Raw genomic sequence first — 23,287 nt, 5'->3', positions numbered from 1 at the left:
AAAAACGACACGATTGTAATACGATGAAAATTAATCCATATAACTTTTTTAAATGTCTTTCTCATTATTACATTATCAATGGTTGTGAGGGAGGAGGAAGAAAAGTCAATGTCAAATTGTCAGAAGGAAAGCCATGTTTGTTTGCAACATCTGTGGTCATTGGTGATTAATTTCAGAATTATTGTTTTATTTACGCTAAAGTTTCGCGTTTTTGGTAATTTAATGGTGTAGCAGTGAAGTTATTTACACAATTAATCAAAGTTTTACCTAACGATGTCAAGTGAGTAAGATCTACAAAGTAAATATTGCAATCGACTCATTCCAATGATTTCTGAGTACTTATTTCTTGTCTTTTCCTTCCAGCAAGATAAGGCTTTGCGATAATGAGATAAATTTAAAAGAGCCTTGCAGATTGAATTGTATTAAATTGGTAACAATGTTATGAAATAATATCAATTTCTAATAAATAACACTTACCTACCAAAACACTTGTTTACTTGCTTGTATGGCACTTTTTTATAGTAATCTAATGCACCTTTTTATCTAATTAGTGCATAGTTTTTTTAAATTAAATTCTTGTGCTATCAAGACTGATACTCCCTTTTATCAACGTTGTATGCATGACATGAGGTAGGTTTACTTCAAAAACAGGATAAAGATAACAGTTTCTGTTCACTGTAAAAGAAGGATAAATATTGTATATTTTTTTAATTTGTAGCCTTTGTTCCTTCTCTTGAAATAAAATACTTTTTTAGAATAAAATTTATGCTTAGCCCATTTCAGTATTTTTTTAAGCAATAGCGCTTCTTTAAACTCTGATATTTTTGATCATAATGTACAGTAATCTATTACATCTTCAACTTAGATCTCCCCATTATCTACATTTTCAGCTAATTCAAGAATAATATTAATTATCATTCCTTGAAAACTACAAACCATTTGTGCCATTACTGTCCTGCAATAATGCAGTAGTGAAAATAGGTACCTAATTATTGTTAGAAATTAAACTTTCTGTACATTTCCATTCCCCATACTCACACTTTTGGTTAGAAATTATGTTTTTTAAAGAGTTGAATTTAATAGTGTTTTATTTATTTATATTTTTGATTATCTAGATTTCTTTTAGATGGCCTTTGTTGATACTTCCTCTAGATATGCAACTATAGATTAGTTAATTATAATTTCAAATAAAATTGTTTCAGGTCTCTTCACTTCAAATATATAGCAGATTTTGGAATTGAGTGTTAATATGAAGTATTAGTTATCACAATGACTGAAAGTATAGCAACTCTCACAGCTCCAATATCTCTGTCCACATATCACCAGCTTAGCTTAACAGGTACATTTTTCTCAGGATACAAACTGGTTTAATTATATATATTGCATCTTTTGACATCATTAGTCTGCTTATCCCAGGGTTTAGATTTGCAATTTTGATTTATGAAATGTGACCTTCACAATACACTTATAATATTATTGATTTTAGTTGAAACAGCAAGCATACGGAATTCAGGACTATTCAAGCCAAATCCTTATTTGCAAGTAACTGTTGATGACAAGCTATCAAGAAAAACTGAAGTTATAAAGAATACTTTACATCCAAAATGGAACGAAAATTTCACAATATTGGTCACACCATTGTCACAGTTGTTGTTCAAACTTGCAGACCATCATAGCTTTAGAAAAGACAATATTCTAGGCGAAAAAAGGATAAATCTTTTAAAAGTTCTGCAATTCTTTAACGGAAAATGCGAAAATATAGAGTTGACTTTAGGTGAGTTTATGAATTTTCACACTATTAATTACCTGTGTTACTTCAGCAATTGCCAATTATTTAATATGTTCTTATAATACTTTTTTTTAGATATGATGAAAACCCCATCCCAAGACAATGCTTCCAGTGCAAATTCTGAAACTAAAACAGCTGAGCTTATCATACTTTTGGATGGCCTAAGAATTGACCCAGCTATTTTACACCAGTCACATGAAGTTCTTGGAGAAGCAAGTTCTTCAAGAAATCCATTAAACGAAGGAATTCGAGCTCGCATCAGACTACGAAACAATCCAGAAACACTAAGATCGATGTTACGATCACAAACATTGAGGGTAGCTATAGAATTTAATCCTATAAACATGTTATGTTTTCAGTACTTTGTTTATAATCATTCTACTAGTATACACCATTATCTGATCAAAAATATATTACAACAGCACAGCCTTGTTATAAATCAGTATCATTCTGCCACATACGAGGTGTGTTCAAAAAGTAAGGTGACTTTTCAAATTTCGCGGGCAACGTACTTTCGATTATCGATTTTTTTGTTTTGTTATATTGGTACACTCTTCCCGAACATCTGTACCAAGTTTCAACTGTATAGCATTTTTTGTTTGGTTGTGAGAGCCGTAAAGGTTATAAGTGTTTTGCGTGCTCGGCGATTTTTAACTATCGAAAAATATGGATCAAAGGATTTGCATCAAATTTTGTGTAAAAACATTTAAATTTAGTGCTCCGAAACACTTGAAATGTTGACAGTGGCATACGGTGAAACTGTTCTGAGTAAAAAAAAATGTTTCAAACTCTTCCAAGATGGCCGGGAAGATGCCAATGACGAGCCTCGCTCTGGACGCCCAAGCACGTCAACAACTGATGAAAACGAGCAAGCAGTGAAGAAAATTGTTTTGGAAAATCGTCGAATCACTATCAGAGAAGTTGCTGAGGATATCGGCATATCGCTTGGCTCGTGCCATGAATTTTTTTCTAACGTTTTGGAAAAACAATTCATGGCTTTTGCATCACGATAATGCCCCTGCTCACTCATCTTTGCTTGTGAGAGATTTTTTGGCTAAAAACAACACCACAATCATGCCTCAGCCACCATATTCACCGGATTTGGCCCCATGTGAATGTTTCTTGTTCCCAAAATTAAAGAGACCTATGAAAGGACGGAGATTTACAACGATTGAGGAGATAAGACTGCATCGCTGGAAGAGCTAAAGGCTATACCGAAAAGTGCTTATGAGAAGTGCTTTGAGGATTGGAAAAACCGTTTGCATAAGTGTATTGTATCTGAGGGGGATTACTTTGAAGGGGACGACATAAATATTGATAAATAAATAAATATTTTTTCTTAAAAATACAAAGTCACCTTACTTTTTGAACACACCTCGTATGTATAAGATTAATTGACGCGGATCTCAAAATGTAGCATAATAATAAAACATCTAGCAAAAAAAAGTGCGCGTATAAATCTAGGTCATGCTGTGTGTTTCGATGTTTGCATTATTCTTCATGTGTGGCGTGACCACATTTCAATGATGGCAAATTTAGGATGAGATAATTTCCTAAAACATCCTTTTCGAGTTTTTTTTTTCGGATTGACAATGCTGATAGCAGCAATAGGTGAGCGCAGATGGCTCTCAATCTCAAGCCTTAAGTCTAATAAGGTTTATTTTCTTGCAGCCACCCCCGGGCCCACCGCCTATAAGCAACGGGTCTGTTCTCGCGGGCGCCGAGAGCGCCGCGGGGACGGGCGCGGCCGGGCCCTCCAGCCAGCCCGCGCTGCCCGCGCCCGACCACCCGCCGCCGCCCGCGCCCGCGCCCGCCGCCACCGAGGAGCCCCTGCCTCCTGGCTGGGAGATGAGATACGACGTCTACGGCAGGAGGTAAAGGAGAAAAACCGACACCAAAAAACCTGCACTAAAACCACAGAATAAGTAATAGTACAGGTACAGAAGGATTACTCCGCACGACGATTTAAGTAAATGCGAGTCTTGCTGCGACGCGATACAGTGGAATTCAGCTCGCACAGCACTACGTACCTACAATTTTATTCACCTACAAGTTTTGTCTCATTCTATCGCGTGCCTCTGAACTCTTCTTACGCTGTTAGGGTTGCTGTCTAGAGAAAAAATAATTAGTCTACTTATTTGTAATGAGGTACGTATGTAGGTAAGTAAAAATAACATTTCAAATATATCTAATTAGGATTAAAAAAACTTGTTCTATTACAATGTTTTCATTCATACCTATTTTAACATAAGACAGATAAATTATTAAACATACTATTACAGAAAAAAAAAGAATCCTATACTATCCTATAAATTTTATTATTGATTACCTACATGGCCAACATACCTTTCAGCATCTTTGGGAAGCGAAAAAAAAAGATAAATCCGGTAATTTCTTTTCGAATTTAAACACCCGAACGCCGCACAATATTTCTTTCTCTTCATGTCCATTTTTAAATAATACTTCGATCATAGAATTATAATCATACTAAAACGCACGCCAGCGTCCTGACGGGCGAGCGCGTGACACTCGACTGATATAATACCCGCCGGCGGGGCGCTTCGCTGTAGGTAATTATCGGATGTACCGCGCGGAGTGAGCCAGGCCTGCTAAAACGTAGAAAAATAATTACTAATTACCTACTTATTTATTACGACGAATTAATTATTAATGATTGATACTTCTGGAGTCGGTGCCAAGATTATGAAACATGTTAAGTTTGCCTGCACCGACTCTATTGCGTATAAAAAAGTTCATCCCCAATTTTCCACCCTTGGGGGTTGTTTTTTTTATTATTAAATTTAAATGGGACCACCCTTGAGATATTACCTATACGCCGAAAAAAGATTTGTTCAAATCGGTTCATAATTGGCGGAGTTATCGCGTAACAAACATAGAAAAAAAAAAAACATACGGGTCGATTTGAGAACCTCCTCCTTTTTTGAAGTCGGTTGAAAATTGAGCAAGATACATTGTCTACTAACTTATCAGCTTACATTTTAATATTACGCTAGCTGTAGCGAGGAAACGAGGAAAGTTGGATCTCGGTTTCGTGACTTAGATAAACACTGTAAACAATTTAATCATTATTAACTTCAGAAGTCATATAAACATTTATTTCGTTGCCTTTTTGGTCTGTCTGTAGCTTAGATCAAAAACGCGAGAAAAAAAAAATAAAAAAATTGAGTGTCCGCGATTTATCGTAGCGACGAATTCAGCCGTAAGGCCGTTTGTAGACATCGGTTTTTTCACTGGACGACCGACCGTCACAAAACGGATATCTTTTGTTTGCTGTCAATTTTCTCGCCGGACCTATGTCCGATGCATGTGCACACGTTCATTATAAACCATATACCACCGCTAATTCAGGCCAAAAAAATCGGGCCGTAGTCCGGTAAAAAAACGGTTGTTTACAAGTGGGCTAAAAGTTAAAATCGAACGACAACAGATACTACGTGGACCACAACACGCGGTCGACGTCGTGGGAGCGTCCGCAGCCGCTGCCGCCGGGCTGGGAGGTGCGGCGCGACGCGCGCGGCCGCGTGTACTACGTCGACCACAACACGCGCACCACCACGTGGCAGCGGCCCGACACCGAGCGCCTGGCGCGCTTCCAGCACTGGCGCGGCGAGCGCCGCCACGTCGTCGCGCAGGGCAACCAGCGCTTCCTGTACCCGCCGCCGCAGCCGCCGCACCAGCCCGACGCTGACAGCGACGCTGCCGCCGTCGGTATGACACGGGACTGTTCCCACCGCTGCAACTCCTGGTCCTCGATTGCGCTAATTTATTACGCCTCCAATTCAATCGCGTTTCAGCTGATTATCGTTCGTGTTCCAGTCGCGTTGCAGTTGAAAATCATTAACGCAATCGGGGCCCTGTGTAGCCAGGATCTACAGCTTAACCTCCAATAAAACCCAACCAGTGAAGGTCAAGTTTGTTCCGGGAGAAAGTTAATTTTTGTGAATGTTATGGATTTACACTTTTCAATACTAAGATGTAATTTATATTCAACAAGACGATTCAAATCTGCCTGAAGACTAAGACAATCATCTGAGTTATAATTTTTTTTAAACTTTTAGATTATCTGCATATAACAGAAACTCTATAAATATTATAAACAGCAGCGGCCCAAGAATGGAGCCCTGCGAAACGCCAGACGTAACCAAACTACTACTAAAACTGTAACCCCTGACAACCAAAACCACCTAACGTTTTTTCGGAGCAACTTTCAACACTGTCGTGTCAGATTTTATGAGCCAACAGCTAAAGAACGATTTCGCACTACGATTGATCTGAATGCGAAAACGCTCCGGATAGTCGTAGAAAAATCTGTGTGGTATTTCATGTAGAGACGTTGATGTTAGTGAGTAAACTAAACATTTTGAAACGAGACTTGTAAACGGGATGAAGATGCAATATATTGGAGCGAATCAAGAAAGCTTGTATTTAAGATTGAACAATGATTGAATGAGGATACCAAAATAGCAAGAAATTATTATTATACATAATATAATTCATAACAATATTTTAGTTATCTATCACAGAGAAAGTATTTTATTTGATAAAACTCATTATCGATATAATGATAATTCCTGATAAGCATAGATAAGTTATATGACGTTTTTATAGTATGTTTTTTTATCATGCACTAGCTGACCCGGCGAACTTCGTACCGCCTTAGCGTAGAGATTTTCTTAATATTTTTTTCCGTAAGAACCATCCTTGGACTTGGACAAACATTTAAAAAAAAGAATTATCGAAATCGGTTCAGCCGTTCACACGTGATGCCGTGACAACGCGAAACGGGTTTCATTTTTATATAATATATAGATTTCAGTATGTCGAATATGAGAGTTACAAAAAACTTTTGCTAATTTCGGTTGAATTATTTCGTCGTCTAAGTAAATATGAAATGGCTTAGTTAGGTTCAATTTTTAATACCGCAAATAAGTCCGCCTTTGATAAGAGGGATAAACAAGTAAAAAGGCAACACCTTGGAATGATAATGATAAAATACAGAAAGTTATTTAATTCCTAGCAAACTTGAGCTCTGTCGGAGAGGATAAAATATATCTTGTTTATTTTATTAGCATTTTAGCAACCCAAAAACAATTTATAGCTTTGCATTACAAATATGTACAGGCGTATGCTTTAAAATCTTGAAGTACACGGTACCGGTTCCCGTAAATGGCAATCCGCGTCTAAAGTGAAGGTTTCCCACAGGTCCAAAAGACAGTAGAGTAGCACTTACCCCTCAGCGCGTAAAAAAAGAGCCTTGTAGACTTGCGGAGAGATTTCCACGTCTAAGCTTAATCTTTCCACAGATCCAGACGACAGCAGAGTAGTACCTATCTCCAGCAGTTAAAAAATAGACGTACTGGTGGACTCGTGAAGAGAATTTCGCTCCAAACTTAGTTTTGTTTTCACAGGTCCAGGTGACAGTAGTGCTACACTACTGCGCGCTACCCAGCGCGTAAAAAAAGACGTGCGAACCCATAAAGCGAATTCCTTAATCTTAATCTTCCCCACAGGTCCAGGAGGCAGCAGTGTTGCCCCTATCCCCAGAGCGTAAAATAAAGGCGAGCGAACCCGTCAAGCGAATTCCGTGTCTAAACTTAATCTTTCCCACAGGTCCAGATGTCAGCAGCGTAGCACCTATCCCCAGCGCGCAATAAAAGACAAATTGGTGGACTCGTGAATAGCGTTCCGCGTCTGATGTGAAGGTTTCCCACAGGTCCAGAAGGCAGTAGAGTAGCACCTACTCTCGGCATTGGCGTATTTATTTATTTAAACTTTTAGCACACATAGGTACTAACAATGCACTGTGGCGAACTTAATGACTTAATGCGTATCTAGGGTTCTTTTTTTTGATAGTAGGTTCGTCGATAGTACTAACTCAAGAGCTTGGACATCTAGCTCTTGAGTTAGTACTATTAACTATCATCTTTAAATCAGTAGCCCAACATTAATCTTCCCCACAGGTCCAGGCGGCAGCAGCGTTGCGCCTATTCCAAGCGCCGCCTCCGGTGTAGGCGCGAGTGGTAGCAGTAGCGCGGCGGGCGCGGCGCCGGCGGGCGGCGTGGGCTCGGCGGTGGCGGCCGACGACCCGCTGGGCGCGCTGCCGGCCGGCTGGGAGCGCCGCGTGCAGCCCGACGGCCGCGTCTACTTCGTCAACCACAAGAACCGCACCACGCAGTGGGAGGACCCCAGGACGCAGGTATGGCACATCGATTCATAGTGGAATGTATGATCGCCGCAGTGGCGTAACTATACCATCCGAGGCCCGTGGCATTGAAATCCCATAATGACAAGGGGGGGTTGGTATCTTAGCACGTATGAATGAGACGAATGAGTACCTTCTATCAACTTCGAATCGCTAACCCAAACAATTTAATGTGTGCATTATACTTAAATGTATTCTTTTTTAGCTCGGGCTCGTGGTATTTTGCCAGCCCGGCCACCCTGTAGTTACGCCACTGGATCGCCGCGTGCAGGTTTACAGCCGCATCTTAGTAGATTTACCGCCGCGTCTTAGTTAATATTAAAACGCGTGGACGCATCCCCCACAAGAACTCAACACTCCGCTCCGCTTTAGTGGAAACCGGGCCTAAGACACACCATGTATTAACAGACATTACTATGAGGTCTCACAGTGCGCGTGGACGCACAGGGTGATATATGAACCAATCACAAAGGTTTATTCAACGCTGTGCATTCGATTTGCTGCTTCACTTAAGCAAGCATCGTTTGTGAATACGAGCGTAAGTCCCATAGCTCCATAGCTACGGTACGGATACGGGACTTACATTATTATAGAAATCATAGCCAATTTTCATTTAATGCAGTACAAAAGTAATACTTTTATTAACTAAGTATTTTTATGGCCTTTATCGTGTAGCCTTAATTAGCGTCTTTATTACCTAATGGCCATGAGCTTAATCTACTTTCGAGTGGAAGGTGAAAAATCAATAATGCCTTTCTCAGGGTGGGGGTTGGTTGAACTTGACTTTGGAATTCTACTTAATTACCAGACTAAGTGTAAAAGAAATAAGAAAGGTCAGGGTCAACTAGCCGAATGGGGCTATTGTGAGGATCAATGTCGGGCTGCTTTGTTAAGTTTGTTTCTAAAACTACTGGCGTCGCTTAAATGGCATAAAATTCTGGACCCCTATTGACCGAGCAAGGTGGCTGAGCATGTGTCTTAAAGATGGATAAATCTTTATATGCTGTTTTATTTTTAGCAACATTAAGACAATGGGACACTATGACGTCACTGGTTAGCGAACTCAATTTATTAACGTGCTTTTATCAATAAATTATTTTTCAGTCTTGATTGTTTAATGGTGTTTATTGGCTTTGTGGTTCTGGCAGAGTGGAATACCACCACTGTCGCTATCGTAGCCTCTGACCATCGCGGGGAGCATAGGCCAAATCTTCCATTTGCTTTGGTAAATTAGAGATGTCGTGTTCCTGCTATAGCCACTACACGAGCAGATAATGATGATGACCCCTAGACTAGAACTAGACCTTGATATTAAGATATAGATTAGAATTAGACCTTGAACACAAAAATTTTGTGGAACAGTTCACTGAACAATCGCTCCAAAAAATTTTTAAGTAATAATTACCTTTATTAGTCTTACCCTTACTTACTTACTTACTAGAAATAAGTTTATAAAATAACCTTATTTTTCCGAGTCACAGAATCTAATGACCACGGTACACCAGTGTGCCGCGGTACACCCTTTGCGGAACACTGCCCTAGACTACCTATTTACCTTGACTGTTATTGTCGCTCCAGGGTCAAGAAGTGAGCGCGCCGGAGGAGGCGCTGCCTCCAGGCTGGGAGATCCGCTTCACGGAGGAGGGCACGCGCTACTTCGTGGACCACAACACGCGCACCACCACCTTCCAAGACCCGCGGCCCGGCGCGCCCAAGGGCCCGCAGGTAACACTAGACCCTTTTAAAGGTTCGGCCAAACCAACGCAACGCGATCAGCCTGCGTGCGCGATGGTGATCAATGCGTTTAATTCTGATCGCCATCGCCATCGTGCACGCCGGCTGCACGCGTTGTGTTGGCCGAACCTTTTATTGCTTGTATGTAAGTAACAGTGTCACTCGTTGGGGAAAAAACCCATTCAGTCACACTGTTACTCGTTCGGACGTTTGTTTACCTACCGTCCCAACTGGTTATTGTTGTCAACAGTAGGTTACAACAAGGTGTACACCGCACTCTTGCTTATGCCAATTTATGATTAGTCGTTTGAATCCTTTAGAAAAGTCGTTCTTATTTCATTTCATTCACATGAAAAAATTAAGGAAAAACCCAAACCTGTTCTGGAAATTCTTAAATTACTCACATTTAAGAATCAGCAGAACTGAATAAATAGTAGGAAAGACCGAGGTGATTTGAAATAGAGATGAGTTGAAACAACACCGATTTTTCAGAACTTAAAGGTGTCTTGAGAGACGCCAACTAAGCAGCCAGCGGGTAGCAAGAAGCATGCGAATTGTGACAAAACCAGCTCAGTAACGGTTTTAAGTTCTGAGAAATCAGTTCAGTTCAGAATCAACTAAACTTCTTTTTCAAAACAGTGGCTATACTTATGTGCTTAATTAATACCTTCTATTTCATTCCATAGGGTGCGTATGGAGTACCGCGCGCATACGAGAGATCATTCCGGTGGAAGCTCAGTCAATTCAGATACCTTTGCCAGAGCAACGCTCTGCCAAGCCATATCAAAATTACACTTTCAAGGCAAACGCTTTTCGAAGACTCCTACCACCAAGTAAGTTTTGATCTTTCTTTTTATAAAATTTATTATTTGTATTATCGTTTGTCAATTTATTTATCTATTTTAATTGTTACTTTTGGGAAACTTTTAATCACATTATTATTATGATCAGAGCCACACCCAAATCAAGTTGGTACATAAAAACTAATGTTTTGTTAAAAAAATATTTTATTACTTTTTCAGATCATGAGGTTACCAGCCTACGAGTTACGTAGACGACTGTATATAATATTTCGTGGAGAAGAAGGATTAGATTATGGCGGTGTCAGTCGAGAATGGTTTTTCTTGCTTTCGCATGAAGTTTTAAACCCCATGTACTGTTTATTCGAGTACGCCAACAAGAACAACTACAGTCTACAGATCAACCCGGCTAGCTACGTGAATCCTGACCATTTGCTGTATTTCAAATTTATAGGAAGGTTTATAGCAATGGCGTTATATCACGGAAGATTCATATACTCTGGTTTCACGATGCCATTTTACAAAAGAATGTTAAATAAAAAGTTAACGATGAAAGATATAGAATCAATCGACCCAGAGTTTTACAATTCACTAGTATGGATAAAAGACAATAATATTGATGAATGTGGCCTTGAGATGTGGTTTAGCGTTGATTTCGAAGTTCTGGGGCAGGTTATTCACCATGAACTGAAACCAGCAGGAGACAAGGAACGCGTTACTGAAGTAAGTTGTTGCACAATGATATTTCAATCTAATCTCTATTTTTCTGCAAGTTGAGAAAATTCTTTTGCTATAGACATTATTTTGAAATACTGACTGATATGATATGTATTTCTTGGTTTTCAGGCAAATAAAGAACAATATCTTCAACTCGTGACGCAATGGAGAATGACACGAGGTATAGAAGAGCAAACGTCTGCTTTTCTAGATGGATTTAATGAGGTAACATTACTTTTCTCAATTGTAAATTACCTTGTACTTTAATAAACATTTATAATTTGTGTTACCTACTAAAGACAAAATTTCCCATAACTTATTGATTAGCAAAATCGGAAGGGTAGGTATACACGGCGATCTCCTGAGATGGCTGACCTCATACTTGCGCGAAAGATCCCAGGCAGTTGCGATAAAGGGCTATACTTCTAGCTTTGTTCCTATCACATCTGGCGTGCCTCAGGGCTCTCATCTCGGCCCTCTTCTCTTTAATATATTTATTAATGACGTCATGAATTGTTTTCTTCATTCCAAAGCATTATTATACGCCGACGATACTAAAATTTTTACATTCATTAAATCTGTTGAAGAATCATTGCTATTTCAAAACGATTTGAATAATTTTTATGATTATTGCTCAGCTAATAATCTAAAATTAAATATTGATAAATGTCATACTATTACCTTTTCACGCAAAAAACGTCCGATTAATTATAATTATACATTTAATGACATTATGATCAAAAGAGTGGCCGAGGTGAGAGACCTGGGAGTATATCTAGATAATGAACTTAACTTGGCGTCTCATATTGATAGAGTTACTGCGAAATCTTATAAAATGTTGGGTTTTGTCTTTCGTCAATGTAAAGATTTTAAAAATATAAACACCTATATAATGTTGTATAACTCCTTAGTAAGAAGTCATCTCGAATATGCATCAACAGTATGGAACCCAATTTATGCCACTTATATTGATCAGATGGAAAGGATACAAAACAAATTTTTAAAAAGACTTAGATACTTGTTTAGGGATCATTCAGCGCAGCTTCAGTCATTAGAATTAAGACGTGAACATAGGGATCAAGTATTTTTGTTTAAAATTTTAAATGACTACATAGATTCATCCTTCCTTCTCAGCCGAGTGTCATTCAGGTGCCCCAGGCTCAGTGCCCGCTCCAATGCAGTTTTCTCTGTTCCTATTTGTAGAACTAATTATTCAAAGAATAGATTTCTTGTTCGTGCTTGCAACACACATAATGTTCGATATAGCCACATTGATATATTCAATTGTTCTCTGCGTGTTTTTACTTCACATGTTAAGAAGGTTGACCACGTTTAAGTGGGATTATCTTGTTTCTGATGAACGAAATTACCTAGTTAAATTACTACGAAACTTTTTATAATATGTCTTCGCTATTGACAAATTAACATTGGAAACTTTTTTGGCTTATGAATAAACTAAACTTTTTCCTGTAACTATATGTAATATAAAAGCTGTATGTTTCTTTCATTAAATAAATAAATAAATAAAGCCCGGTCTCCGAGCACGAAGAATTTTGTCCAATGACCCCATCCTTGTCGCGAGCGCGACTGTGCGACGGGCGCCCGCAGTGAGTGTGCGAGCGCGACAGCAACATAAGGATGGGTAGCTTGGGGTCATTGGACGAATTCTACGTGCTCAGCAACCACACTAGTTCATATTAGATTTTATACTTTCGCGTTAATGTAGTTGTTCAAATACTCGCTGTTGAAGACGGCGTGTACTGCGTTGCACATCACTTATGGAACGACCCTCGCTGCTCCGCTTAATGGGAAACTCACCATTTAAAATACGTGTAAAATAATATTTTGACACTTCGTGGCACGCCACGCAGCGCTCAATGAGGGTTTTCGCGATTGAAAAATCCGCCAGATGGCAATACGTAGGCGCGAGGTCCAAATGCTGCATGATTGGTAATTTTTGACATGACATTGACAGATATGTCAAAATCCACCAATCACAGCATTTGGACCTCGCGTCTACGTATTGCCATCTGGCGGATTTTTCAATCGCTAAAACCCTTATTGTGGCTCATCCTTAACCCTTAACCAAGTAATAGCTAATAGACCCCAAATCAAATCGAGCTTTATGCAATGAAGATGCGGTTTTCAACCAATTTTACGTTTTACTTCAGGTGGTGCCGCTGGAGTGGCTGAAGTACTTCGACGAGCGCGAGCTGGAGCTGATGCTGTGCGGCATGCAGGAGGTGGACGTGGACGACTGGCAGCGCAACACCATCTACCGCCACTACACGCGGACCAGCAAGCAAGTCGTCTGGTTCTGGCAGGTACAGACATCGGAAAACACCAATAGGATATGCATCGATTTTAAAAGTTAATAAATTATGTATAAATAAACACTTTAGTTAAATCATACTAAAAATCTAGAAATCGAACTGGAAGCAAAAAAGTTACAAGTGTTTAAACTTTGTATGGAAATAGCTGAGCGTGACGTCAAATGTCACCCGCCTATAGTAGCTTGTATGGGACTCTGTCTGCGTGTCTGTCTAAAATGCCAATGACGTCATGAGATCTCTAATGTCTATATCTTAGGTATCTTTTGATTTTTTTTAATGCCAATTAAGGCTACTGAAATGTAAGAAATATGATGCCGCTTTTTGGCTTATGAGGGTAGTATTGTAGTGTGCGTGTGCACTTATTGATAATTTAGCGTGCACCGATAACACTTAAGACATTAGCGGAAGAATGGTTGGGCGCATCTTCGTGGATGAAACGATCTATAGACATTGTCAATTCAGCAACTGAAACGCCATGTCTATTGGTATTTTGTAGTTCGTACGGCAGATGGACAACGAGAAGCGAGCGAGGCTACTGCAGTTCGTCACGGGCACGTGCCGCGTGCCCGTGGGAGGCTTCGCCGAATTGATGGGGTCCAATGGACCACAAAGATTCTGCATTGAAAAGGTAAACTACTTTTTACATTTAATTTTAACTGTACCACATTTTTTTGAGATAGTAATTTTTCCCCCTTGTTAATTAAACAAATGTTCATATTCTCATAGACAGTTTAAATCAGCATAAGAAATGACACGAAAGTAAATACACGTTTATTAAAATATTACCGACCTGAAATCCGATATAGTATATTATATCGATATGAAAGGTGTAATATTGATAGTAGATGTAAAATAACACTGCTAACCTACTATGTACTAGTTTACGGTCCCTTATCAATAATGTATCAACCTATTACTAATAATCAAGTTATAATAATAATATGATTTATTTAACCCATTTACTTTGAGACTAGGGTTGCCAACTCTTGAAAGGACCAACCCGGGAGAATTNGGCGCTTGCTCCATAGTTGCTCCATCACGCTGAATACGTGCTCGAATGAAGCATTAATAGAGACAGGAATGGAAAGAACAAACGTGACCATTTTTTTTAATTCAGGACAGGGATTTCTGTCTTTCGATTTCGTAAAGAAGTCAACCCAGCGTAAATCCACTCGACTTTCTTCAATAAGATGTGGTTGCTCTTCACGCAAAAGTCCAAACTCATCGTACAATTTGTCACTATCTATGTCAATATTTAATAATTCCTGGAGTTTAGTAATGCTGGTCCATGTGATTGGTTCTTTTAAAGATAAAATTTATAAACAAGTACGAGCAGCAATGGATGCATTTAATTTTTAGAAATACCGGAGAAAATATTGCTCTCCGGGAGGTCGGGAGGTTAACCATTATTTCCGGAGTCTCCCGGGCAATCCGGGAGGGTTGGGAACCCTATTTGAGACACATAATAACACATTGCCACGTTGGTACATAAATAAATTGTTTACCAGACTCGTGACCTCTTGGGGGTTAGATATCGACGTTGGTAATGGCAGAAATAAATGTTTATTCAGCAAGAACAGAACTGCTCATATTGAAAAATAAAAAACGGAATCTTTGCTTGCCACACTTGCATGTTTGCAAGTCGCTCTGTTGTAATANAGTGTATGCAATAGGCAAGTTGCCTCTTGTCACCATTTATCATAATAACTTTTAATTCAAATATTATTCTGTACAAGGGTCCGAAATATATAAACTTCAATAAATATAAATAAGGGATTGCTGTAAAAATTCAACTGAAACCCGTTAATTTTTTACTTTTTTTTCTCTTGACTGAAAACACCGTCCGCCATGTTTCTACGTCACCAATATTGTAAACAACAAAATGTCAAACACCAGTTTCAGGTTATTCGTGGTCTTTCATATAAACGCCTTGTTTTCACATAAAAATATTGTACAGTTCGCATTTATTGAAAATTATCATGGATCCTGAGTTTGTGAAAGCAGAAAGCACAAATCTGCTCAAAATCGACACATTGATGGTAACAAAATTGTTTGCTTTAAATCCTGATTTCTGCTCAGCTAAGCTAAGGAATGTTAAGTTAATTAAGTAAGTACAGTTCATTTACAACCTTTTTTTTTTATTTAGACCACACCATTAACTGAAAATAAGGAAATAAGTACTAATAAGTGTATTCTAACCTCTGACCAACTACTTATTGCTAAACTATTATATTATTTTTCAGGTCTGCTGGAGAATCAAATGGTGATGATGCAATTGGTTATGTTCAACTTAAAAGGAACAGGTTCAACTTGAAATGTAAAATGTGTCCTGAACATAAGGTGCACTCTAAGCAGTATCAGTTTCAGCAGTCATTGATGAAGAAGAAGAGATTATGTTGTTTGTCAAGATTGTCCAGCTGCAGCAGGGGGCTGCAAACATGCTGTTGCATTTTTAATGTAGTTGCATCGTCGCAGTGAAGAGCCATCTTGCACATCAGTAGAATGCTACTGAAAAAAATCCAATCTTTCAAAAGTCGGCAGCACAAAACATTACCAGTGTTATGGAGGAATTTGTAATTGAATGCAAAAACCGAAAAATTAAAACATGTCAGTTTATCAAGCATGTTGGAGATTATGAAGAGGTAAAAAGTTAGTCGGTGCAGAACGCATGATGGTTCTTTGGTTGCAAAGATTTTTGGTGCAAGGTCTGTGTTGACGGCTGCAATGAAACGAGGCCAAAAGCCGATTTGTCCTAAACTATTTGAAAGTGTAACTCAATAATAAATCATTTAACTCTTAGTATTAGCATTATTATTTTTACCTATTTGTAAGTCTAGTATTAAGACAAAAATACTCATTAACTTGTTCTGTTCAAAAACACATTTAATTCACATTGCCTAAGCTCTGAATAGTAAGATATTAACAATTTTTTTTTCTTTTCTATCAATCTGTTTCCATATCTAATGTTTACCTAATAGTATAAATTATTATAAAGAAAGATGTTTTTATGTGTGTATGAGATGAATAAACTTAAATCATGGGAAAACCAGTAGTATAAAAGAAGAAGCTACCTGACTGACTGACATAATATCAATGCTATCAAACATATAACCTCTTGCCTTATGTATAAAAGGGTAAGAAACTTGAAATTTTGCACAGCAGTTCCTCTTACAACGTAGTGGGGAGACTAATTTTTGAATACTTACTCCTTTAATAATTTATGAATATACGAGTATAACCCATAAAACAAAGCTATTTTGTACAATAGACTGATATAAAAATAAAATACTTTATGTATGTATCAGTTAATTTATTTATTGAATGAGAGTCGGAATGANTAGCCTATTGCGAATAAAATTCACTCTTAAATTTTACTATCACAAGGTTAAAATTCCTTAAGGTGAGTATAGACCAGAGCATTTACTTGTATCAGAACAACGAACCACTCTATGAAATGTTCTAGTGTCTTCCTTTCACAAACCAAACGTCGAATTAAAAACGTCGAGTCAAATAACAATTTATATCGCATTGTCAATTCGCTGTGTACGAAGGACCTATTTTACTAGATGTTTGTTATCTATGAATTTGCAAAAATAATGCTACATCAGGATTTATGTATATTTGGCATGTTGTTTTTATTTACAGGTGGGCAAAGATACTTGGCTGCCTCGATCACATACCTGTTTCAACAGGCTTGATTTACCGCCTTATAAGAGTTATGAACAACTATGCGAAAAACTTAATTATGCTATCGAAGAAACCGAAGGCTTTGGACAAGAATAAAAAATGTCTATGAAATAACTATATTAGTAAAATATGGGTTTCCTACGTTATATCGAAAGTCGTTGCATCGAATGTCATAACATTGAAAACGCTACATCGAACGATGAAACGACTTTTGATAAAACATAGAGAACCCAATGTAAATTATTAGCACATTAAATTGCACCATTTGAGTAACAGCGGGTTATTCACCAATAGAATTGGTGCTGTCACGAAAAGACCAACCAAATACTGTATGAATATTTTGTTTAAACTATAATTATTATGTAGATATGTTTAGTATACTGTCAGTTATATAAGAAAATATTTTGTTTGAACTATATTTAACAAAGTTCGTCTATAAAGTTCAATAAAATAAATAAATTATCTTGATTGTTTTATTTCTTGCTATTTTTGGGACACTCTTATGGCCGTGATTTCGTACATGCTGTTGCATCTGTTTGTTCAAGATTATGATTGTGCGGGTGCTTTACCGATAAAATCTGCGCAAGCGCGCAAGGCTTGTCATGTTTCATTGTATTTTCCGTCTTACCATAGACATTAAAATATCGATCTTGAAAATAAAACAAATCAATTAAATTGTTTGAAAGACTAGATCTATATATATAAAAGAAAGTCGTGTTAGTTACTCCACTTATAACTCAAGAACGGCTGAACCGATTTAGCTGAAAATTGTCAGGGAGGTAGTTTAGAGCCAGGAGAAGGACATAGGATACTTTTTATCCCGTTATTATTGCCATTAAGGCGGAACAAAGTTCGCCGGGTCAGCTAGTTTGTAATAAAAGCTAATAATATGCTGACACTACTACAAGATGCCATTCACAATGTCCAATTAACTAACCCGATAAATTCCAATTTAGAGTCCTGTCAAACTGTCCTTGATGTTCGGTAACTTGTGTGCGTTAAAAAAAAAATCATTTAGAACTTAAATGTTTATTTCCAATAATAAATGGCAAAAATACAACTTAGTTATTTGCTATAATAAACATAAGTGCACCACACAACAGAAAGTTTTTTTTTAATTAGAAACAGTACCTACATAAGTAATAATGTATGAAACCATCATGTTTCCGATATTTAAAAAAAATAAAAAATAATTTAGTTTAGTAAATGTTGATAATTTCCACTTCAAGACAATTTGGATTTAGCAAATTCTTCAGCAACTTTCAAAGCTTCTTTTAGATTTTGCGGATTATTACCAGATGCTTGAGCTGATTCCGCCTTTCCACCGCCTTTGCCTCCCATAATGTTAACGACGGATTGAACCCACTCAGACGCCAAAAGACCTCTTTCATTAATACTCTTAGGGACCGCAGCCAAACAATAGATCTTACCAGATTCGTTATCAACTGAAAAGAATATAGCTGCGGTTTTAGGACACAGCTGTTTTACTTGTTTTAAGGCACTGTCCAATGCTTTGGTGTTTCCAAAAGCCTGTAGTTCAGATACAATTATTTCAGAATCTTTTTCTTCAAGACAGATTTGTTTAGCTTTTTCAGTGACTATGTTTATTGTCATTGCTTTAGATGCCCTTTCCTTGTCGTCTAATTGTTTCTTCAAATTCTTTAGCATAGTTCTTAACTCATCTTTCTTCCAATATGATATTTGTGCTTGAGATATATCATTGGTAAGATCAACGATCCTCTTTACTATTTCTTTCTGATTGATAGTGTCACCTTGTTCTTGAATCATAGTAGCAACACCATTTACTTCGTTTTCTAAAATACTAAGTTTATTCAAAGCCTTGATAGCTTCTGGGCCTGTTAAAGCCACAATTCTTCGGATACCTTTAGCAATACCTTCTTCGCTTACAATTACATACTCTCCAATATGACCAGTTTGATGTAAATGCGAACCACCGCAGAATTCAACAGACGTATCAAAACCTGCGGGACCTTCGGGGTTCTTCTCTAGCTCTTCTACAGGTATGCCAACAGATACCACACGAACGGGATCCGGATATTGTTCGTCAAACATAGCTCTTAATCCTTTAATTTTTTTAGCATCACTTAAACTAGTATGTTTCGCAAATACTGGTTTATTGTCGTTTATTATACATTTGATTTGATCTTCCGCGTCCTTGATTTGCTTGATAGTCATTGGTCCTTTGTTTGTAAAGTCGAATCTTAAGCGGTCGGGCATGACAAGTGATCCGCGTTGGTCAGAATCATTGCCGAGAACCTTTCTCAACACATTATTTAATATGTGCGTTCCAGTATGATTATTCATAACAAGACGTCTTCTTACTGTATCAATATGTAAAGCTACTTGATCTCCTATTTTGAACACTCCTTCTACCTTTCCAATGTGCAAAACATAACCTCCCTTGACTTGTACATTTTTAACAGTGAATTCAGAGCTCTCATCATCAATTTTAACCATGTATCCCTCATCAAATATTTGGCCACCTTGTTCAGCGTAAAAATTTGTGCGATCCAATATCAAACCACATTCATCTCCCGATGAAACTTCATTAACAAACTGCTTATTTTTTCGAATTGCAATTATTTTACCTTTACAGTCACTGAAATTGTAAACTGCTTCTTTGTCCTGCGTAGTTGCTTTGTAATTGTATTTTGGCGAGTCATCTGTGACTGGTATACCATTTTCTTGTAAATGACTGATAGCATGGATATCTAACGCCAAAAGATCTTCTTGACCTGCAACTTTTCCTTGAGAAGCTAGAATGGACTCTTTCTTAGCTTTTTCATAAGCTTCCATATCAATGCTAAGACCTTTTTCTTCACACATAAGTTGAGTCAGATCAATAGGGAATCCATACGTGTCATAAAGACGCCATGATATGTCCCCTGGCACTACTTTAGAATCGCCTAATTTTTCAATAGTTCTGTTGAGCAAATTTCTACCTCGAGAGAGTGTCTTTAAAAACTGAATCTCTTCTTCATTTATAAGTTGAATTATTGATTCAGGGTCTTTTTTAATTTCTGGGAAAACATCTCCCAATAACTCTACTACCGTATTAACTAATGAAGAAAAAAATCCTGGCTTAGCATTGAGTTTTTCACAAGCATATCGAACTGCTCTTCTTAAAATTCGACGTAGTACGTATCCTCTTCCAGTATTATCAGGGCAACCGCCATCAGATAAGGCGATGGTTAATGTTCTCGCGTGATCAGCTAATACACGGTATGCCATATCTATGCCATCTACATCATCAGCTCCTACTTTTCCAGAATATGGTCTTGCGCCTGTACCATTTTCAATTGCCTTAAATATTGGCATAAAAAAGTCAGTATCATAATTAGCCCTTTTGTTTTGAATGACTGACACCAATCTTTCGAGACCCAATCCACAATCAATGTGCTTTTTGGGCAATAATTTTAAAGAACCATCGGATTCTCTATTAAATTGTATAAATACCAAATTCCAAATTTCTAATACATCTGGATCATCCATATTAACGAGATGTGCGGCATTGCGTCCTCCAATTCTATCGTAATGCAATTCAGAGCATGGGCCACACGGTCCGGTTTCTCCCATTTCCCAGAAGTTATCTTTCATACTACCTGGCAAAATATGTGATTCTGGCAGACCCAAATTTAACCAGATGTTTTTACATTCTAAATCTGGCTCAAGACCAGAGGAAGCATCTCCCCCGAAATAAGTTACATACAATCTATCAGCAGGCAACTTATACACTTCAGTTAAAAGCTCCCAAGCCCAAGCACATATTTCTTTTTTAAAGTAGTCACCAAATGACCAGTTGCCCATCATTTCAAAGAAAGTATGATGGTACACATCTTTTCCAACATCATCTAGATCATTATGCTTTCCACCAGCTCTTATACATTTTTGTGTATTAACAACTCTTACATATTGTGCCATGTCAGAGTTGGGATCAACAGATCCTAAGAAAATTGGTTTGAACTGGTTCATGCCTGCATTGGCAAATAGTAAAGTTGGATCATCCAATGGTATTGTTGATGAAGAGTGAACATACTTATGTCCTTTTCCAATGAAAAAATCTATAAAGGTCTTACGAATTTCATTCCCCGTCATAGAAGTGTCCATGATGCACCAATTCTGTAAAACAAAGAATATTTATTAATGAATTAGTTAGAATATGTAAAGTAGCAGCAGTGCAGTTGCAGCACCTTGAAAGTTTTTTTTATCAAGTTTGCTTAATCCATATATTTTTAAAGATGTTATCAGCTTATCACCCTTTGTGACTCAGAACATATTTTTTTCTTTATGTTACAGGAAATGTATGAATTCTAGGAATTGTATATGTTACGGTTGATGTGATAAATTGAAAATTATTAATAATAACCGGTTATTATGAATAATTACCGACAGTCGCGGTAAAAGTGATAAATTAATCACATTTAACAGTGATTATTTAATAATTCAACCTTAGTACTAACAAATTTCTTAAAAGAGAACAACATCTTGTCTACGTGCTCGTGTACAGCCAAACTTTTGAACGTTTTGATATCATATATTAATATAATTTGGCATAATGAGTTTGGAATGTTTCTTGCATAATATTACTTTTCCATGATGCCTATAACATAATGTTTTGATTTAAAGTGAAAAATAGGTTAAGGTGCGGCGGGGGGGGGCCCTGGGGCACCCCTAAGCCGCCTATTTAGTTTTATACACACATAAATGACCTCATATTAATCACATTAACCAAATCATGCGGTAATTATTCATAATAACCGGCGATTATTCATAATTTTCACATTTATCACTTTGACCGTAACATATACATCTCCATACATTGTGCCAAATAAACAATTTTTCAGAATCAGAATCTCCTAGGAAATGTATACAATTCTGAAGCTATTTAGTAAATGTATAAAATATTGATTCAGAGATTATTCAATATGCACATATCCTAGGAAATGTATACAGTTCCTTAGGGCTTTAATAGCCTTTGCAAATCTATAAACATCTGTGAATCCCTGATCCCAATAAATGTATCAAGTTCACAGTTACAAATTACGTTATTTACAAATACATTTATTTTAACTATTTTTAAGTAGGTACCTCAGGTAGGTACCTATAGCATGTATGTATTTTAATATACATAAAATTAAAAATTTAATTCAAGCCACTGCCTGGGTTGGGGGAAGGTGCCCATATGGCTAGCCACAATTTATTTGTTTATTGCATCATCATAATTAAACAAGTTGTTAATAAAATACACTATTAAAACTTTAACAATTACAAGAACAACATTAAAATAAAGATAAAAAGTAATTTTAATCTACAACAGCATCAGGTTAAATTGTATTAAGCTGCTTTTGGTGCATATCTCATTAGGATAATCTAAAAGATCTTAAGGTATACCAGGGTATGCCATATGGTTCAAGAGAATGCATTTCTACTGCAATGCGTATCATTAATTTAAAAGTTTGGATTTATGCATTTATGAAGCTTAAGGTAGATGTTTAATACAAAACTAAAACCAACCTTTCGGCGTTTCAGGAATAACCTTTTATAATTTTATAAATCACACTGACACGACGGCAAATGAAAGCATGAGAGAAGCAATTGCAATGATTGAGAAGACCGATGTAGTGGTGAATAAATAGGTGAATAGTGTGAACGTCGTCCGAAGTTCCGAACTCCGACCGATTCACGAGAGAGAGACGGCAGACCACTGGGGCAGGCGACGAAAATGACACATCACACAGACACAGTTCATTTAGGGATGTCTACGTTTCACCCCTTTTAACGTAATTAATCGATACTATTCAAATCGGGTCAATGCTGTTGCATTTTATGAGGGAATCGGAACGTGTACGCAAGCGAGACAAAAAGCACTCTTGTCTTGTTAACTCGAATCCCCAACAAGACAGCGTCAGCAGACGGGATAAATTCGCAATTTGGATCCCTATTTTACTAGGTCTTTGGATTGGAGCTATCCCCCCGGCAGCAT

The 23,287-nt window shown here is 37.6% G+C and overlaps 3 protein-coding genes across 5 annotated transcripts; 2 read left to right on the top strand and 1 right to left on the bottom strand.

The window, feature by feature from the left end:
- The first annotated feature begins 115 nt into the window (after window positions 1–115).
- On the top strand, window positions 116–17,586 carry Su(dx) (Suppressor of deltex). Of its 3 annotated transcripts, XM_028320952.1 has the most exons (15): window positions 116–280; window positions 364–430; window positions 1,203–1,339; window positions 1,487–1,774; window positions 1,865–2,106; window positions 3,461–3,663; window positions 5,238–5,518; window positions 7,771–8,006; window positions 9,591–9,737; window positions 10,433–10,579; window positions 10,769–11,269; window positions 11,393–11,488; window positions 13,435–13,587; window positions 14,093–14,224; window positions 17,242–17,586. In XM_028320952.1, the coding sequence occupies exons 3-15, from the start codon at window positions 1,270–1,272 to the stop codon at window positions 17,377–17,379; spliced, it is 2,634 nt and encodes an 877-aa protein (XP_028176753.1). In that variant the 5' UTR covers window positions 116–280; window positions 364–430; window positions 1,203–1,269; the 3' UTR covers window positions 17,380–17,586. The 3 variants fall into 3 exon arrangements, with proteins under 3 accessions (XP_028176753.1, XP_028176752.1, XP_028176754.1); XM_028320951.1 differs by lacking the exon at window positions 364–430; XM_028320953.1 differs by lacking the exons at window positions 116–280; window positions 364–430 and adding an exon at window positions 487–630.
- LOC114364700 (uncharacterized) lies at window positions 15,276–16,608 on the top strand. The gene is made up of 2 exons (XM_028320954.1): window positions 15,276–15,703; window positions 15,840–16,608. Exons 1-2 carry the CDS (start codon window positions 15,576–15,578, stop codon window positions 16,072–16,074), a joined length of 363 nt encoding a protein of 120 aa, XP_028176755.1. The 5' UTR covers window positions 15,276–15,575; the 3' UTR covers window positions 16,075–16,608.
- A 710-nt stretch (window positions 17,587–18,296) lies between the features above and the next one.
- On the bottom strand, window positions 18,297–23,197 carry AlaRS (alanine--tRNA ligase, cytoplasmic). The gene is made up of 2 exons (XM_028320984.1): window positions 22,819–23,197; window positions 18,297–21,423 (listed from the first exon to the last, which is right to left on the bottom strand). The coding sequence occupies exon 2, from the start codon at window positions 21,409–21,411 to the stop codon at window positions 18,508–18,510; it is 2,904 nt and encodes a 967-aa protein (XP_028176785.1). The 5' UTR covers window positions 21,412–21,423; window positions 22,819–23,197; the 3' UTR covers window positions 18,297–18,507.
- Between the last annotated feature and the right edge of the window lie 90 nt (window positions 23,198–23,287).

This window comes from Ostrinia furnacalis, unplaced genomic scaffold (assembly GCF_004193835.3).
Source record: "Ostrinia furnacalis isolate ACB-3 unplaced genomic scaffold, ASM419383v2 OfSCF7464, whole genome shotgun sequence".
Lineage (NCBI taxonomy): Eukaryota > Metazoa > Arthropoda > Insecta > Lepidoptera > Crambidae > Ostrinia > Ostrinia furnacalis.
The sequence above is the reverse complement of the archived record's forward strand: the minus strand, read 5'-3'. Positions and strand labels throughout refer to the sequence as shown.